Here is a 19,051-nt window from a genome sequence, read left to right as displayed (position 1 = left end):
GTGCTCTTGCTGAAAATCGAGGATATCGGGGAGGGGAGATCCCCAGGGGAAGAGCTGAAGGCAGAAGGGCAGGTACCTCCTGATGATTACAAAGGTATTTCAACTTTTAGACAGATGGCTCAACTATATCAGTGCCTGCTGCATGAGTCAGCCAGTGATGACCAGAACAAAGATTAAGGGAAAGTTTTTCTTCTAAATTGTATACTCAAAGTATTCAATATGGGAATCCATAGCTTTGGAGGAAGTGGGCAAGCACTTCTACAGACCTTGAGAATTGCTAAAGGGACAGAAACTGCTATGGCCTGGGTGTGGCCACATGATTAATCCATTCATGGACTAATGAATTCATGGGTTATTGAAGCAGAAGCTTTGTTGTAAAAGAAAGCACTCTGTTTTGCCACATTCTGCCTTCTGCCACATTATGATAGAGCAAGAAGGTCCTTACTGAGCAGATGCTGAGCAGATGCAGGTGCCATGCTCTTAGATTTGCCAGCCTCCAGAAGTAAGGGCTAAATAAACATCTATTCTTATAAATTACACAGTTTGTGCTATTTCAGTTATAGCAACAAAAAACAGGATGGTATCCTTCTGAGATAATAACCAGCATTCAGAACAATGATCCTACTTCATTTAATCAAGATTAAATGAATCTTCCATTTAAGTGAAAGAAGGTCTAGGATACATTTCACAGGGGACACACACTTAAATCCATAAGGGTTAAGCTTTTTTAAAGTTTCAACACCTAATAGATAACAGAGAATACAAATCCATGGAGCCGAATGCAGGAGGGGATGCTAGTGGATGGGGGAGGAGGCATGGGAGGGACTGCTCAACGTCCTGTAGTTTCAGTTCACAAAGATGAAACAGCTATGGACAAAGATGGTGGTGACCCTGTACAACACTGTCAAATACTTAATGGCATTGAATTCTATACTTTAAAGTGGTCACAATAGTAAATTTTGTCATGTGTATTTTACCACAATTTTTTAAAGCACAAAAAAAGTGAAAAGATGTATGATTTTGTCATGATAAACCCAACCCAATATGTATAACTATAAAGCTCTGATAAAAATAAAAAGACAAGAAAAGGGAAAAAAGAAATAGATAACACGGGAGTGCTTATTATACTGAGCACTTCACAGGTTGCTATTTTGCAACAGTGCTGTGAGGCAAATATTATTATGACCCTCATTCTGCAGGAGGAAACTGAGGCTTTATGAGGTAATGACTTTCCCCAAACTGTACACAACCAAGAAGTGATGAGGCCAGGCTTTGATATAAGGTGTCAGCCCCAGGGCTGGATCTGCTACACTGAGACCAACTGAGACTCAAAAAACTCACAAAAGTAAAACTCCCATGGCTGGGTAAGGCTAGAAACTGAGGTATCAGGAAGCTCAGACATAAAACTAATGAACAGTCCACACAAATTCTGACTCTTCCAAGCAGATTTTTAATAAAACTAAAATAGTAAATTGTTCTAGAAAACTAAAATATCCATACCTTCATTTTTCATGATGTAGTGGACAATTCGCCCAACAGTGTCACTATTTTCATTTAAACTGTCATTCAACTCTGAAAGAAAAAAGAGAAGAGAACATGTTATAACCGGTTCCCAGTAACAGGTCAATTAGACCTTCATCTCAGAGCCCAACATCTCACTGAACAGCTTCCAGAAAGGTCAAGCACTCATGCACAGTGCTAAGATTTAGCTTTCCTCCTTCATCCCCAATCTTCCCTGTGTCACATGTTGTGACTTCACTGACAAAAGCATAAAAGCACGTATTGCGGTTGCCCCTAGATCTCTTCTCAAGATCAAGGTCACTTTCCAAGACAATAATATAGAAATGCATTTATACCAACACTCATTGCTATTATTTCTTTCTCATCGTTTCCTTAAACCTCATTAAAAGTTAAAAAAAAAAAGATTCCCTTAGATTTTATTTTAACTGCAAGCTTAAGAGTATTAATTTATTTTTTAAATTGGATAATTATCCACCCATGTTTATGAAACTCTCTTATCCTTTCTAATATAGTCCCAAATTATCTAGATCTTGGCCACAGTTATTTATCCACAAACTTAATTTACTATACCAGTAATATGTGATGGTCCTTGGACGGGGAAAAAAAAAAAAAAATCAAACCTCCACTCATAAACTGATCTGTATAATTTATTTCAAGACAAGAAAAAAGAAGGAAGGTTCAAACACTCCATCCTACTTCACAGAGAAAAAAATCAGGGTATACAAGGCCCACCCAGTTACCCAGAAGTGTCTTCTCCATGCCAAGGCTGTCTTTGCTTCTGTGTGAAGCACATGTTGGGACAGACATGCAGGAGCTGATGGAAGTCAACATGCAGGTGGCTGTGAAGGAGCAGAGGAGGAGGCTCTGCTTTCTGTTGACAAACACTCGGCTTTGGTTTGCTCATGAGCATACACATGACTCATCAAGCAACCGTGTTCCTCCTCAGCCTCAAAGGTCAATGGAGGTGGAAAAACCAACAGTCCAGCAAGCTGGCAAGGAATGAGGAACCTTCCCCCACAGGCCCTGCTGATTTGCTCCATGGGTGACCTACTCCAAATGTCACTTCTCAGAGGGGCTGAACAGGATTTAGAGAGTTATCTACTTTCCCTCAAGGGCCAAGCCAGGAAACGTCCCTGAAGGATGACTGGAGAGAAATACAAGGGGAAACAAGATGCATCTCTCAGGTTTATCCAGACACTACCTCAACTCCACATGACGAGGAAAGGATGAGACATGCTGGAATTCATACCACCAGTTCTACTTTTACTCCACTATTCACATACTCATTTCCTTAACCAATATAAATTTCATTTGCATAGATTTAAGATAGAACTCCCCCCGCAGAAGTAATAATACAAAAATGGTGAGACTTGTTCAATTTTCCCACCATCCTTATTACAATCTGAGTCAACAATAACACCAAGGAGTGACGTCCACTGAGTGGCCCTATGTGTCAATCACCACTGCATCTTCTCTCTAAATTCAAAGTACATGACAAGTTGGAGACTTTTATCCTCATTTATATTAAAATAAAATGTCAATTAAATTAGAAATTAACTTAGACAAAATTAAACATGGCAGATATTCAGAGCACACATAACTTGCTCAAGACATTAGGGCCAGAGAAGGTAAATGCCCAGTAGGTGTTCAGTAAACAAAAACAAGGTTTCAAACTCGAGGTATGATTACTGCAAAACATACACTTACATTACACCAAATGAGCTGCTATTGCCTCATAAATACAGGAAGCATATGTGACTGGTTGCTTATTTAAAAACTGTTCCCCCACATGTAAAAGGAGCCCAGGTTATTTACCTATCTTTTCAACCTTTTCCTCTTCGATGTCTTGCTCAGCCTCTGTAGTACAACGATAACCTTTCTTTTTAAGCAAATGACAGATAAGGACTCCAAAGAGACCCATGATGAAGAAGACAGGGACAAGCACATATGCAATGTATTCTGGATGTCCATTCCCAGTATTGTTTGTGGGCGATGGGGTCGTCTCTGTTCTCGAGTGCAAAGTGCGGCTGCCACCATTGTCTACAGAAAAGAACAAGCACAGTTGTTATTACATGGGATTGGGGCAAAAGAAAATTCTAATGACTCTCAAGAAATGTTCACATTCAATCAGTGTCTCTAGCCTGGTGAAGTGGTATACTCCTATGATTCCAGCTACTTAGGAGGCTGAGGCAGGAGGATTGCAAGTTTAAGGCCAGCCTCAGTAACTTACAGACCTTGTCTTGTTGTAGGGATAGACCAGATAGGACACCAAAGATAGCAGGAAACCATTTTATTTAGCTGCAGTCTGGTTCAGAGGGTACAGCTTTTGCTGTAATCAATTAATCCCCTGAACCCCAAGTTCAGGTAGTTTCATAACTTTATACCCAGCATGTAAGGGGAGGGGCTCAGAAGTTCAGTCTGCAGAAGTTCACATAAAAGCAGCTTTTTCTTTCACTGTTCTGGGCAAGTTCAAGGACAACACCTGAGAAGGAAAGAGATTCTTCTCCCCCTTTTTTTTCCTCCCCCTGCCAGCTGTTACCATGGAGCCCTATTGGAAACTTATCTTAGAAATGTAGACATCTCGGTGAAGCTCCAGCCCAAGGTCACAGGCCTTGTTAAAGGATTTGTCTTTTTTTTTTTTTTTAATCACATTTTGCATTTGCAAACACACTTCTACAAACTACTATACTGGATACATGTTTGTGAAAAACTAGTAAGAGGGCATCCAGCACCTGGAGTGCTGATTTCTTCCAGGCCAGTAGCCAAGTAAAATAAAGCAACAGGAAAATAGGAAGTTTACCTACATTGAACTCTTTTGTAGAGACTTTTTTGCTGATAGTCCTAAAATCAATTATAGTGAAGATTTCTGGAGAAGCTTAGTTAAGATTTTCAGTGGTGTGTGTGTGGGGGGGGTGCCACTATAGTCTCAAAATAAAAAATAAGAAGAGCAGGGGTATAGCTTGGTAGTAGAGCACCTCTGAGTTCAATCCCCAGTACCAACAACAACAACAACAAAAACCCGACAGCATCTATCTAGTTCCAAAACCACAGGCCACACAGCCTAGAGGGTCTGGCAGCACACAAAGAATAAGAGCCCAAATTTGGGCTAAAACAATCCCAATTCACCTATGTCTGCCACTCATACACAGGAACCCATCCGGGGTCATATAACCTATTGAGGCCTGTACATTTATGTATCCATTCACTTATCCAAATAAACATTTACTGCATGCCCATTATTTGACTCCCCTACCCCAGAGCTGGGAATAGACAGGGATGGACAACATAAATTCAGCCCCTGCCATCTTGGAGTTTTGGGGAAGCATCATAAACAGCACTAAGAAAATCAGTATCTGGTCAAATCATGGCAGATGGCGAGAAGGGTCGTGAAAGGAGTACGCGGTCACTGGGAAAGAGAAAATAACACTGGGTGGGACCTGGCTTCTGGCATCAGGAACAGGAAAGTTGTGAAAGGGGCATAGTATGGAGAAAAAGAGAAGTTTGCTTTTAGATGTGTCAAAGTACCACATGGACATGTGCCAGAGGCAGCCAGATACCATGGCCTTTGGGGGTGCCACATGGCCTCCAAAAAGTAAGACAGAGAGAGAACCTGGAATATGCAATTATAAGATGTGGCCAATTAAGATGGAGCAGACTACACAGAAATAAACTGTATTGTGTCATGGAAAAATGAGGAAAGAAGTAGCAAATGAAGTGAGGGGTCAGGTTGATCTCAGCAGTTAGAATACCCTGAAGTGAGAAAATGAGGCTTCCTTCCATCACCAAGAGTCATACACACAGCTTACAAAACCCCAAAACTAGCAAGCTAGAGACATTCAATCATACATAACCTTTCTCAAGAACATTTTGGGGAAGGAAAAAAAAAATCAATGTTATAAGGATTGTATTGGGTACAAATAACTGGTATGAAATGAGAGCTCATCTCAGGAACAAACAGTTTCAAACAGAAGCTTAATTTGCAAACCAGAGGCCAACGAACAAAGGGCAACCTCTATTACACAGGAATAGTCATTGTCTTTGAACAGGAAAGAAAAGAACTGGTTCCTTAGGTTTGTAAAAAGCTGCATTCAAACGACCAATAATAATAAAAAAAAAAAAAAAAAAAAAGCTGCATTCATTATTTTATCAAGTAACCTCTAGAATTTGAGATAACCTATAATTTTTTTCTGATTTCTCTCCCAAGAAAATGATGTATATGTAGTACAGTTCCTGCATAATGACATTTTGGTCAACAGTGAACCACACACATATTTGATAGAGGTCCTGTAAGGTTACAATGAAAGCTGAAGAATTCCTGTCACCTAGTATTTTCTGGATCTTTTCTGTTTGGATGCACAGATACTTATGTGACAGCTGCCAACTGTATACAGTATAGTGACATGTTATACAAGTTTACAGCCTAGAGCAATAGGCCACACCATATAGCACAGGTGTGTACAGACTGCACAATCTAGATTTGTGTAAGTACACCATCACCTAATAAAGTATTGCTCAGAGTGTATCCCCATCACTAAGCAACACATAACTATATATTCCTAAATATATGCAACTATGTCATCTAAATTAAAGTTTAACCTCAAGCCTCACCTTCAATATAAACCAGAAACACTTTTTTTTTTTTTTTTTTGGACTTGGGACTGAATCACTTTACCACTAAGCTACAACCCCAGCTCTTTTTATTTTTTAAGATAGGGTCTCACTAAGTTTCCCAGGCTAACCTCAAACTTGTGATCCTCTTGCCTCAGTCTCCCAAGTCACAGGGATCATGTTCATGTGCAACTATCCTGGCAGTAGAGTGCTAAATACGTTTTTTTTCCTTCTTTTACTAATACATGCTCTATGCAACAGGACTAGGTGACAACTGAGATTTTTATTCAGAATAACTGTTTATTCAATTCAGAGGTGGTAACAAACTAGCTTTGGGGAAAAGAAAAACAGGATGAAAACAGAAGGCTCAGAAATGGAGACAAATGGCACCTCCTGAACTAGATGGCTGGGAATAATTGTCAACTTGGCAACTAACAAACCCTTACACATACTACCTGTTTCTGCAGTTCTGTGACTTATAAACATGTATCATTGACTTTCTCTTATAATTATTGTTCCATGAAAAAAGTAAAATATGAATCTAAATTTGTGAAATATACAAATTACAGTGGGGTGCAACAGAGCACTAAGGGTAAGAGCTTGGACTGCCAGGCAAAGAAGCAGCTTACCCACCCACTAGGCAAGTCATCTGGGGCAAACAGCTTAACTGTTCTGTGCTGAGTTTGCTTGTCTGTTAGATGGCATCAAAATGACTGTACCTACCTATGATGATTTTAAAACACGACCCCGAATTTTTTGATACTGCTCCCATTGAGAGATGAGATCTACATCTCCTCCTCTTAAATGCACATTCTATGTTTTGCCTGCCAAGGGAATTTGTTGGGAGTGATGCACTATCAAGTTCCAGACCCCAAGCCTTAAGAAACTGACATTTTCCCCTTCCAGTATCTTGAGCCACTTGTTCGTCACCACGCCATGAGAAAGCCTAACCTGTCCTGTGGTTGGAGACCACTAGCAGGTATCAACATGCCACCCGGTAACTAAGTCAGCTTTGAAGCAAATTCTATAGCCCAGTTGATTATGCATGGACCAAAGATGACCTCTTCCCAAACTATAGATCCCTAAGCCAAATAAATGACTTTTGTTATCTTAAGATACTAAGTTTTGGGGTAGTTAGTTATATAGCAATAATAACCAGAAGGCCACCTGAGGTACATGATGTCACCATAAAGATTAAATATATTAATATGTAAAGCATTCAGAAGAATGACTAAGGAAAGGTGAACACTATGAAAGTATTTTAGTCATCATGATTACAGACCTGCATTACCCAATAAATTAGCCACTAACTACATGTAGCTACTTAAATGTAAATGTAAATCAACTGGACTTAAACTAGAAATTCAGCTCCTTAGTTGCATTAGCCACAACTAAAGTGCCCAACAGTTATTTATATGTGGCTAATTGCTACCGTACTGGCAGGTCAGATAAAGAACATTTCCATTATGCCAGAAAGTGAAAATTCTACTGGACAGCTCTCTTATAGATTTACAAGAGTTAATGAGAACAATGTTGACTGGAGAATCTACTTAAATAATTCAATAAAAAGTAACTATTTGTAAATAATGCCTAAAACATTTGTTAGCTTATGTAGGTTTAGCTTTCCTTCAATTAACACAAATACATTTCTCCAAAACACTGTGGCTCTCTTTGTCCTTCACCCCCCAAGCTGTATTATGTCTGAATTATGAACAAATTATTTATTAAGTCAAAATTAATAGCAAAGGCTATCATAGCGATTATGAATGTAAGTCAAAAAACAAAAACACCTGCACACTTAACAACATAATACTAAGACAATATCTAAGTCAATCAATAAATAGCATTTGATGGAATAATATGTACCATTTAAAACTACTTATGAAGATTTCATGGAGATATGAGAAAACATGAGTGCTCCAATGTTGAATTTTAAAATCTGGATTCACCTTACATGAAATATGATCTAACTAGTAAAAAAAAAAAAAACCAATCATATACATTATATATTTATACATTCATATAAGAGAGTACAACTAAATGAGGAAGGGAAAAAAATGGTACCACTGCTATGATAAATAGTATGGAGATCCTCAAAAAAATTGAAACTAGAACTACCAATATGATCCAGAAATCTCATTCCTAGGTATATAGTCTAACAAACTAAAATTAGGATTTTGATAAGATATCTGCATGTCCACAGTCTCTGAAGCACTATTCACAATAGCCAAGGGGGGATGGAAACAACCTAAATGCCTATCTGTGAATGAAGGGATAAAGAAAATATGGTGTACATATACACTGGAATACGATTCTGCTTTGTAAAAGAAGCAAACTCTGCCTTTTGTGACAACATGGATGAACCTGGAACACAATAAGCTAAAAGAAATAAACCAGCCACAGAAAGACAAACTATCAATTACATGAAGTATCTGAAATACAGTATTCCCTCCTATCCACAGGGTGTACATTCCGAGGCTCCCAATAGTTGCCAAAAACTACAGATAATATCAAATCCTACATGTACCGTTTTTTTTCCTCTGCATAAATACCTATGACAAAGTTTAATATTTAAATTGGGTATAGTAAGAGATTAATAATAATAACTAAAAAAATTATAACAATCTGCTGCAATAAAAATTATATGAATGTGGTCTCTCCTTCCCTCCTCCCCTCACCCCTCTCTCAGCATTTCTGTATTTCATCTAAAACAAGCTTCTTTTTGGCATATTCCCAATTGCCAACATCACTATTCTTGCACTTCAGGGTCATTAATAAGTAAAAATAAGTCTTACTTAAGCCAAGCACTGCCATACTGGATAGTCAACATGGTAACCAAGATGCCTACTAAGTGACTAACAGGTAGCATATACAGCATGGATACACTGGACAAAGGGACGATTCACAGCCCAGGCTAGATGGATCAACGTTTCATCACACTACTCAAAACGGTACACCATTTAAAACATTGATTTTTTTTTTAATATCTGGAATTTTCCATTTGATATTTTTGGACCACAGTAGATCCTGAGTTAACTGAAATCACAGAAAGCAAAAGCCAAGGATAAAGAAGGACTACTACAGCCAAATTCACAGAAACAGAATAGAATGGTGCTTGTCAAGGGCTGGGGGAAGAAAAAATGAATAGTTGCTGTTCAAAGAATGTAAGGTTTCAATTTTACAAGATGAATAAGTTCAAGAGATCTGACAAAGTTTCATTGTCCACTAAAAACACTGTCAAGAGGCTGAAACTCATGTTCAAGTGTTCATACCATAATAAAAGAGAAGGAAAAGAAAAACAACCTAAGAGGAATCTTTACAAAGAGATTTGAGAACTCAAGACAAATCTAAGAATACATGGGAAACCTTTAGCTTCTAATTTAGGAAGCAGCCTGGAATTTTTTAACTTCCCCCTAGGATTTTATTCCCTATTTCTCTGTAGTTTCTTGAAGTAAACATTCTTTAAGTATTCTAAAAATAAAATAAATTAAATAAATGGAAAAAATAGAATGATAAACTCAGAAGGTCAAGGCTCGTATGTTTTCTCTCATATGTGGAAGCTAGAGAGGAAAAAGGAAAAGAAAGAAGGGGATTCTCATGAAAATCAAAGGGAGGTCGGTAGAGGAAAGGGATGAGGAGGTGGCAGGAGGGGAAAGAGCGGGGAGGTGCTGGGTTATTGTTATATTGTGTGCCTGTACAAATATGTAACAAATCCCACCATTATGTACAACTACAATGCACCAATAAAAATAAGGGGAAAAAAAATAGAATAAAACTGGAGGGGAAAAAAAAACAATCCATGGGAGATCTTTAGGGGCCTTGGAAGAAGCTGTTTTCCAGTAGACCTAAGGCAAGATGGAAGCCAGATTTTCTGGGTTGTGGAATAGCAACACTGAGCTCAGTTTACTCTTTCCAGACTCCCAGAATGAGCAAGCAAAGAGGGGCGGGCCATTCATACTCAAGGTGAAGGTAAGAAATTTTTATTTGGAGTTTATTGTCTTAAGTGAATGAAACCAAAGTGTTCGTCTTATTCTGGTTTCTGTTGCTAGAGCAGAATACCTAGAACTCAGTGATTTATAAAGAAAAGAGGTTATTTTAGCTAACAGTACTAGAAGCTGGGAAGTTTTGCTGCATTTGGTGTGGGCCTTGTGCGGCTTCAACTCGTGGCAGAAAGCAGAGGACAAGTGGGCACATGTGAAAGAGAAGACATGAGGGGGAGCCACACTTTATAGGGACATGTGCTAGCAATAACTAATGCTCTAGTGATAACTACTCCAGTCTCACAAAAGCAAGCCAGGCTTTATTTCCTCACAAGGGCCCCACTCTCTGACCCAAATCCCCCCATTAGATTTCACCTTCCAGCACCGCCAATATTGAGGTTTAATTTTCCAACACATGAACTTTGGGGGGGACGCTCTCAAACCACCACAGTATTAATTAATATATTGAAGGAAAGGAGCAAAGGAAGAGACTGAGAAGGAATATGGAACAGTGATTTTGAGGAGATGATCTCCATATGAAGGAGACAGATTAAACACTTGAACAGGAAAAGAGACACTTCTTCCTGAAGTTGTCTTTTATAGTAGGTGGAAGGAAGCTCAGGAAACAGTGGGTAATGTCCTCTAGTTTCTATTTCAGAATAGCAATGGCATGTATTGAGACCTAGGGACTTGGGGCAGAAGCAGGCTTCACAGAGCAGGCTGGACAGAGAGGTTAAAGGAATGAGAAAAGTCAGTGAACAGACTGCTCAAGGTAGGCATCAGCACACAGTCAACGTGCGCACCCCTAACCTCAAGGTGCCCTAACGTGCTCAGGGAATGCAATGCACACTGCCAAGCCCAGGAGGAAAAAAAAAAAACAAGTAATGAGGGTCAGAATGGAAAGTAAGCAGAGCAAAAGTAAGATGGAACAGCTGAGGATGAGATGGTTCCAGAAGTGCTAGAAGTCTGACACGCTAGTTTATTACACACTATTGATACTAACAAGAGCTACCATGAGATGCCCTCACAATGAGAGGACATCTGTTGGCCAGCACTGAGCTAAGCACTAAGTCGTCACAAAAATTATGAACTATACCCCAGCATTATCCCCCTGTTACAGTTGGGGAAATGGAGGCACAGAATGTTAGTCAATGTTCCCAAGGTCACACGGTGTCTATGTGGTCATGCCAGGATTCAAACCAGGTCTAGATCCCATCTGCCTGTGCAGGGCTTCCAGTTACCCTAGGTGTCTGCATATCTAAAAAAGATCATAAGCGGCACCATCCAATGACCAGGGCCATTTAAAGTGTATTTTAGTTACTTTTCTTTGAACAATATCTCACCAGTTAGCTACTTTTCTGTTAAAATGCCAAATGATGACCTGCTTTCTCCTATTTCACAATTTAGTTTAGATTAAAGGCTTGTAAAACTTCAAAATCCTGGGTTCCAATTAACAAAGAAACAAGTAGGACACGTTTTAAAATGTCCCTTCCCAGGCTCCATCACAGTTTTTACAATGAACGAGTAAATTTGTCCCAATCTCTGATCTCCCTCCCAACCCCCAAATCACAACTCATCCTACAGAAGTTATAACCAGGGGTGCCCCCAGCTTTGCTGCCTCTCCAAGAGCGAGCCCATCTCCCCTTGAGAATCCTCTGCACACAGCAAGAGCCATTCAAACAGGCCGTTCTCAGCTCTGACTGATAAGCACGAATGCCTTCAACAGCAAGACAAATAAATTTTTATCAAAATTCTTCAGGTTTTTCCTGGCCCAGCCAGGTTTAATTAGTTCACTGCACTCTGAGGACTCACTATGTATGTGTGTTATGTCAAGAGCCTGTTGAGAAGATTACAAAAGACTTCAGAAGATTACAAAAGCCTTGAAAGGAAAAAAGATTGAACACAGCAGGGAAGTGAAGAAGAGGTCTGAGGAATAGCAGGAATCAATCAAAAAAAGCCAGAAGTAATTTTCTAGTTTTTTCCAAGTAATGCTTGTATTTCCATCTGACCCCAACGGTCAGAGGAGCTGAGACAGACAGGCACAGAAATGGCATTCCTCAAGCCCAGTGGGCATAACTTAAGGGTTACTAAAATAATGGAGAAGACATGGAAGTCACCAGAGACTCTAGATAAGGAGGCCCTGGTAACCTCTCCCAAGCAGCTTCGTTCCAACCAAGGCCAAGAGCACCACAATGGTTGATGGTTCCGATAGCAGTTCTCCCAGTCTTATCAGGAAATGGTGTGCATTCTCAGAAGCCAGGGTTCCCAGCAGTGACCCAAGGCACTTGATGGGAAAGAGGCCAGGCTGGTAAAATAATCCACACCAAAACTGGTCAAAAACCAGCTTTTAAAATACACCCCCAAAATTAATTAAATCAAAAATATCACACATATATGCAAGCATACCTTCTTTTCTTTTCAGCTAACATTCAAAACCCCAGGATTCGAGAACAGCCTATTTGTAATTTAGATTACTGAGATGGCTAGACATTCATTTCTCTAATGGGGTTTTTCTTTTCTACTCTGCTGCAGGCTATTTTTGTGATACTGAACAAGTTATTTCACCTCTCAGGGCCTTGCTTTATTCATCTGAAAAATGAAAAAAAGGAGACTATGTCCCTCACAGTTCTCAAAATCCCACATCTCACCAATCTTTTGCAACCCCATCCACAACCCCATCCCCAACCCCATTCACTCTGGATTCACACTACTGGAGATAAAAATGTAAGTGCACACTCCATGCTCACAAGGCAAGATCTGAAAAGCTTAGTATACCAATTCTGTTATACATTTTTCATCACAAAATAAAATCTGGGAAAGGCAAAAACCTGTATTGACCTAATGGGTGGTCATTTACAATCTCTATTCCACTTAGTTTGCTGCATAAATATTAATAGATTTTATTAGACCCCTAGGGCAGGAAATCATATAATTTAAATTTTAGACCATGGGGCCCCAAGCACTTCGGATTATCAACAATACCATGAAGCAAGTGGTATTTTTTTGACTAGAGGATACAGAGGGACAAGGAGGTATGGCACTTGCTTAAGGTCACAGGGTTGAAAACTGGTAAGAGTTTGGAGACAACTTGGGCAGTCCCTGCTTGAGGGCTGTTGTTTGTAACAAATGCATACAATGTCTCTTGGGCCTTGGGTCTACTGTGGGAGTGCTAGGATTTACTAGCTAGTGCAAAATGACCTCCTTCATTAAGTTAATTATTTAAACAGTTTAAATCAATTATTGACACTAATAAAAGCAGAGGAAACAAAGTGAATTCTACAAAATAAAATAATCCCCCAAACTATTTCTAGATGGCCATGGAGATGACTAAAGTCACAGGCGCCAGTGATGAAGACACTGCCTTCACCCAAACTCAAGAAGCTTAAGATGGATGGAGAGAACAAATGAACTTATATAGGAACTGGAGGACAATGTGAGTCAGTATATAAATAAATACTGAAATTTGCAGTGAATCTTGAGCAGCACTAGCCTCCAATCAACTCCTCAACAGCTACTATGCAGCCCCAGCCTACCCCACAATGCAGCTGTGACAGAGGGGGGACTCCAGACTGCATCTGCCACCGGCAGGCAGAGTCTACCCACCCATGAAACAAATTCCACCCCTACTCCCAAACTTCAACTGCACACAGTCCCACAATTACCTTTATTTTGTCAAAGTCCCTGAATGCTACCATGACACATGAGCACTTAAGTCTGACCAGGGACATCAAAGACCACTTTGAATACAGATGGAACCCTAGTAAAACATGCAGAGCTTAGCAAGGCCAGGAGCTGAGCTCCTGCATTCAGTTAGAGAAATTATTGTCATTAATGACAATTATTATTATTTGTAATGGGAAAATGCACTTCAATTTCTAATCTAATTATTCAAAAGGAATATTTGGGGCACACCATCCATTTCTAAACTGGGATTTCCTTGTGGAAGTACCATAGGGATTGAGGATGGAAGAACTAGGGTGATCCAGAGAAAAAGAGAACTTAATAGGCGGCCTCAAAAAACTGAATTTGGCTGGACACAAAAGGAACAAACAGGCAGGAGGTAGGGGGACAAAACACAATCACTCCTGAACCTCAGCTTTCTACCAGAACAAAGAACTGAAACTAGAGTGGCATCATTGTAAAGAAACTAAAAAAGAAACAAGGAATCTAAATATTTACCATCCCTGGCTTCAATTTGAACTAAAGAGGAAATATTGACTTCACAGAGTCAGAAAAAGTCCCCAGCATTCTCCACTGTCTGGGATTTGCAGTGGGGATTATTTCTTAAGGCCACAAACTGCCCTGACTAGACATAAATCCCTACGGGCACCAAAAGACTGAGGAGACAACAGCTGCAGCCCCTCTACCCAGGCTTCTCCTGAGGAAGGGATTAACTCTAGGATCCCTGTGTCTTCAGAAAGAGCTCAACTTCTGGACTCTTCTGGAATCTTCCAGTGTACCTCAAACAATGGTTTGCATTCAGGAGACAACAGAATGTTCATCTGACCAGGCCTTACCCAGATGGGGCAAGGTCAGTTCACACAGGCCAGGAAACCACCAACAGGTGAGCCCGCCCACCCAGAACATCAGGGCACAGCAGAGGAAGGGACAAGGCCCAAGGATCTGTAGGGCTGTGAGAGCCCCCCTCCATCTTTCCCCATCTTCTTTTCCTGCTCTTGCCCCCTCCCCCTCCTTCCCGTGCTCCACCTCTTTTTGCTGTTTTCAGTGTAGTCAGTTTGGGATTTTTATAAGTCTTGAGTTCCTGGTAGCCCTATCTGCCTCCTAGGAAGGGCTGGAGGACAGGCCTAGAAAGAATTTTGCTCAAGATCCATCTGTATCTTTTGAATTATAAATTAAGTCATGTCAAGGAAAAAATGGAATTCTTCTAGTCATTTGTTTGAAGCAACCAAAACAAAGAGAACTTCAGAAACCTCATATTTGTTTCAGGTTCTTTGGAAAGGTGGTGTGTTACCAAGAATGAGTGCTTAAACTTTAAAATAATTGTAATGGCAGCACTGACCAAGTGTTTGTAGTGTCGGACACTGTTCAGTTTCATGTTTCGTGTTCAGTTTCATCCTGTTTCTGCAACATCTGGAAGGAAGGTTCTCTCATCACCCCATTTGTAGATGAGGTAAGTGAGGCCCACAGTTGTTCAACAACAAGCCCCGGTGTGTGGTAGGGCACACTCCAATGCAGGCAATGCATCCCTGGGGCCCACTCTTGGTAGCTGTGCCTGTAAGAGTGGAGGTGGCCTTTGATATTATCCACTAACACATGACTTTCAGAAAACAGGGGGGTTAAACCACTACCATCTGACCACAGAGCTGGCCTGCAGCCCAGGTCTACATATGCTCATTCCAGTGCCCTGCCAAATGACCCTACTGCATATGACTAACGTTGGAATCTGCATGCCTCTTCTTTTAATGTAAAAATAACCTTCATGAAAAAAATTTAAGTTAGCTACAAGATTAAATTTGTACTGACTCTATTTTTTTAAATCAATAGCACAAATTTTCCAAAATTAATTTTAACTGCAAAAAAACAAAGGTTGCTCTAAAATGAAACCCTAATTTTATCAACTGTCATGAAGATTAAAAATGAAAAAAAGACCTGTTCCTGTCCATTAAAAAGCATCCAGTTCACATATAGGTATGTGTTCACATTATTACTCACAAACTGTTATGCTTAGAAGTTATGCAATAGCTGTCACAAATGTAATTTGTACCAACAATGTGAACTACATGGCATATAAAAATTTTTGAGGGAAGAAGAAGGGAGAGAGGGAAAAGGACAAAAAAAAAAATCTTTCAATCATACACATTAGCTACAGACACATTATATAAAATATGAAAATTCCGGCCCAAATACCATGATGCTGAAGCCAGACTTAAAAATAGGTAGTTAGGCATAGTAAGGTAAATCAGGTCTAATATCCAGTAAGATAAAGAAAATGGAGACCATTATTGAGAATGGAGTCCAGGAAACCAGAACAGCACCTGGGGAAATTGAAATGTTAATGTCCCCAAGGTCCAGAACCCATCCTAAGGAACTGTTAATGAAGCAGCTCCCAGCAAACAGGGAGGTGCTAATCAAATCACCCCAGGACCTTCCTGCCTAGATCTCCCTGCCCCATCAGTCCACCTATCTCCCACCTTTTGGCCTTTCTGCCTGCATCCAATCATTGCAGGATGGAGGGAAACAAAGGACAGGAATGTGGGAGGACTAAAAAAAGACCTAAGATATAAAAAAAAAAGGAAGACCTCCCCCTTCCATGGATTCGCCTTCCAGGTTCCCTTCTTCCACCAGGAGGATCTTTTCTGCTGTCCTTTAATAAAGCTTCCCACTTTCCACTCTACACTTGCCTCGGCATGCTTTTCTGGTGTTATACTTCAGCATTCTAGAAGCAAGGACCCTTCACTGTCACCAGTAAACAGCAGTAATAATGCTTTTCAATGTATTTTCACATTCAATATTTTACTTGAAACTCCTATTGCCAACAAGTTAGCCAGGAAGGTTGATGATATATCCTTATTTTGCAAATAAATCAGTGGCCTAACATGACATCACTGGCTAAAGACAGAGAAAGGAGCCAAAACAGACCTGCTGTCACCTTTCTTACTTATACATCACAAGAGCACCCCATTCAGACACACTATGCTAAGTCATCTAACACAAACAGGACTTCCCCAAGTGGAGGGCAGGGTGTCCCACCTTGAACTTTGACCCCAATCACAGCTCCTGGGACTCGGTGAGAGCACTCTTGACCCCTGCTACATGGAACCTATGCAAGCAGACCCTCTCCTTCCAGAAGCATGTCCAGGTCATCAAAATTGATGGGAGTACCCACTTTAACTATAGTTTGATAGGAAGTTTTTTAAAGATCCTATTTGGGTAGGACAGAATGTTCAAAATACTTACACACCATTTGCCAAATAGCAACTGTTTCCAAAAGCATAAACAAGTATATTCTTTTTAGAGCTGGGCAACCCATACACCCTGCAGCCTCACACTCTTTTCAGGTAGGCCATTTCTGAATGACAGCAACACACCCGTGACCAGTACACCCCTGTGCTCATCAACACAGGGTCCAGTTTGCATATTCAAGAAGGCTACTAATAGCACATACCTAAACCCAGCTTTGGGAATTGGCCCTCAGATCCATTTTCACGGGACTCAGAATCTCATTCCAAACTGCCAGATCCCTAAGGGGACACTAAATTCGTGCTTACGTAACCTCACCAAAGGCCACTGTTCACGTTCCAGAGGGCTACGATTCCTAAGAAAATTCTGTCCATGGGTATTCCTTGCAAGAGGCCAAGCAAGGACTAGGTTAGAAATTACTTAAACTATAAGAGGAAGACTAAGTAGTGAGTGCCAGAAAAAAGTCATCAACTAGGAAGCTGAGGACAGGCCCAGATGGCCTGTTTCCGGCAGAAACAGCAAGAGCAGGGCCAGGCAGTGTCCCTTCAGGGATCAGCGAGTCCCCAGGAACTTACAGAGGAAGGTGGAGCACTGGACAAGTCTTGGGGAGCTAGATTCCTGGTTTCTGAGCAAGCTGGCCTGCCAGGGTTGGGAGGCCAGCCCTGCCATCCCCCTTAAGCACACCGCAGCAAACTAACCTCCAGAGACAAGGGGCAGGGCTGAGCTGGCTGGAGTGGAGCAAGGGCTTTAAACAGGGAGACTAGCCCAGCGCAGGCCTAACCCTCAGAGGGAGAGGGAGACACAGACTGGGTGTCCCCTCTGGAGTGCTGGGGTTTATGATGTCCATATTTGGGGCTGTGGGGTGTTCAGCTGCTTCACCACCAACTGCTGAGAGCAATTAAACTGCACAGCTCCTCCCTTTTGTGCCCAGTATCTTTATTTGCATTTTATATTTTTTAACCTCCACAACTATTATTAAACACATCTCAGAAATGGAGACCATAAAGAAGCAAGTATCTGTCACTCATCTGAGGAATGGCTGGCCTAAGATGTAAATCGAGGTCAGCTCTGGGCAGGGCCCACACTCTGGGCCACAGCTGCTCCCGAAGAAGAAGAAAGAAAGGCAGAAACCAGGCCTTCTTGGCTCGGCTATGTTCAACTTGCCTTCTAGTTAGAAGACCCCAGCAGATAAAAAAAACTGTTTCTTTATCTATAAAATGAACATAATAATGGAGTCATTGCTGGGTCCTAATGAGTTTAACTTGGGTTTACCCAAGTGTCCAGTACAGAGTAAACGCTCTGTAAGCCTTGGCTCGCATTGCAGTCATTATTATTATCAGCAATAACTGTCGTTATCAGTGTACAGTAGCTACCATCCTCATGAAGTTTATAGCTCAGCTGGGGACACAAAGCCAAGCACAGAGGGACAGGCACTGACCCCTGGAACAGGGCTGGAGGGGGTAGTGTGTAATGTGGAGCTCAGAAGACGCAGCCAGCAGTTGCTCCCTGTCACACACAGCAGCCGGCACTTCTCTTCCTTCCAGGAACAGGAAGCGGATAATGATTAAACAGAAAACTACACAAGTCCTAAACAGAGGACTTTCCAATTAATCACAGGCTAAGGCAGGCAGTGTTCCTGCCAGACAGCACGTGATCTGGCTTCTGAGAATCTGGGAACTGGGAGATGAGGTGAGTAACTGTAGGGCCGATAGGTTCCATGTGGTCAGAGTGTCCTTATGTGAAATTCCCACAACTGCTGCTAGAGAAGGGGCAAAGGAAAAGAAAGGCCAGGAGAGAAAGCAAAGACCTGTCAGGAAAGACAAACACAGAAAAGGTTAAACAGGAGTAATCAAAAACTCCCTACACATAGAGAAGTGGATTTTAAAGGAGAGAAATGAATGTGAAGGTCACTAGGATGAAACCCAAATAAGGACTCTGAAAACCAACAGCAATCATTTGTATACAATGAAAAAATACTATGAGTAATACTCACACATTGATGCATATTTATTTGTATGGTT

At 40.8% G+C, this 19,051-nt stretch overlaps 1 protein-coding gene across 1 annotated transcript in view; it reads right to left on the bottom strand.

The window, feature by feature from the left end:
- The window catches only part of Rell1 (RELT like 1), a 58,885-nt gene that overhangs the window by 24,432 nt on the left and 15,402 nt on the right, over positions 1–19,051 (bottom strand). Inside the window, exons 2-3 of the mRNA XM_026385892.2 lie at positions 3,337–3,561; positions 1,501–1,572 (exon numbers count right to left, since the gene is read on the bottom strand). Coding sequence (XP_026241677.2) covers positions 1,501–1,572; positions 3,337–3,561 — 297 coding nt within the window. The remainder of the gene's footprint in view (positions 1–1,500; positions 1,573–3,336; positions 3,562–19,051) is intronic.

Source organism: Urocitellus parryii, chromosome 10 (genome assembly GCF_045843805.1).
Source record: "Urocitellus parryii isolate mUroPar1 chromosome 10, mUroPar1.hap1, whole genome shotgun sequence".
Lineage (NCBI taxonomy): Eukaryota > Metazoa > Chordata > Mammalia > Rodentia > Sciuridae > Urocitellus > Urocitellus parryii.
The sequence above is the reverse complement of the archived record's forward strand: the minus strand, read 5'-3'. Positions and strand labels throughout refer to the sequence as shown.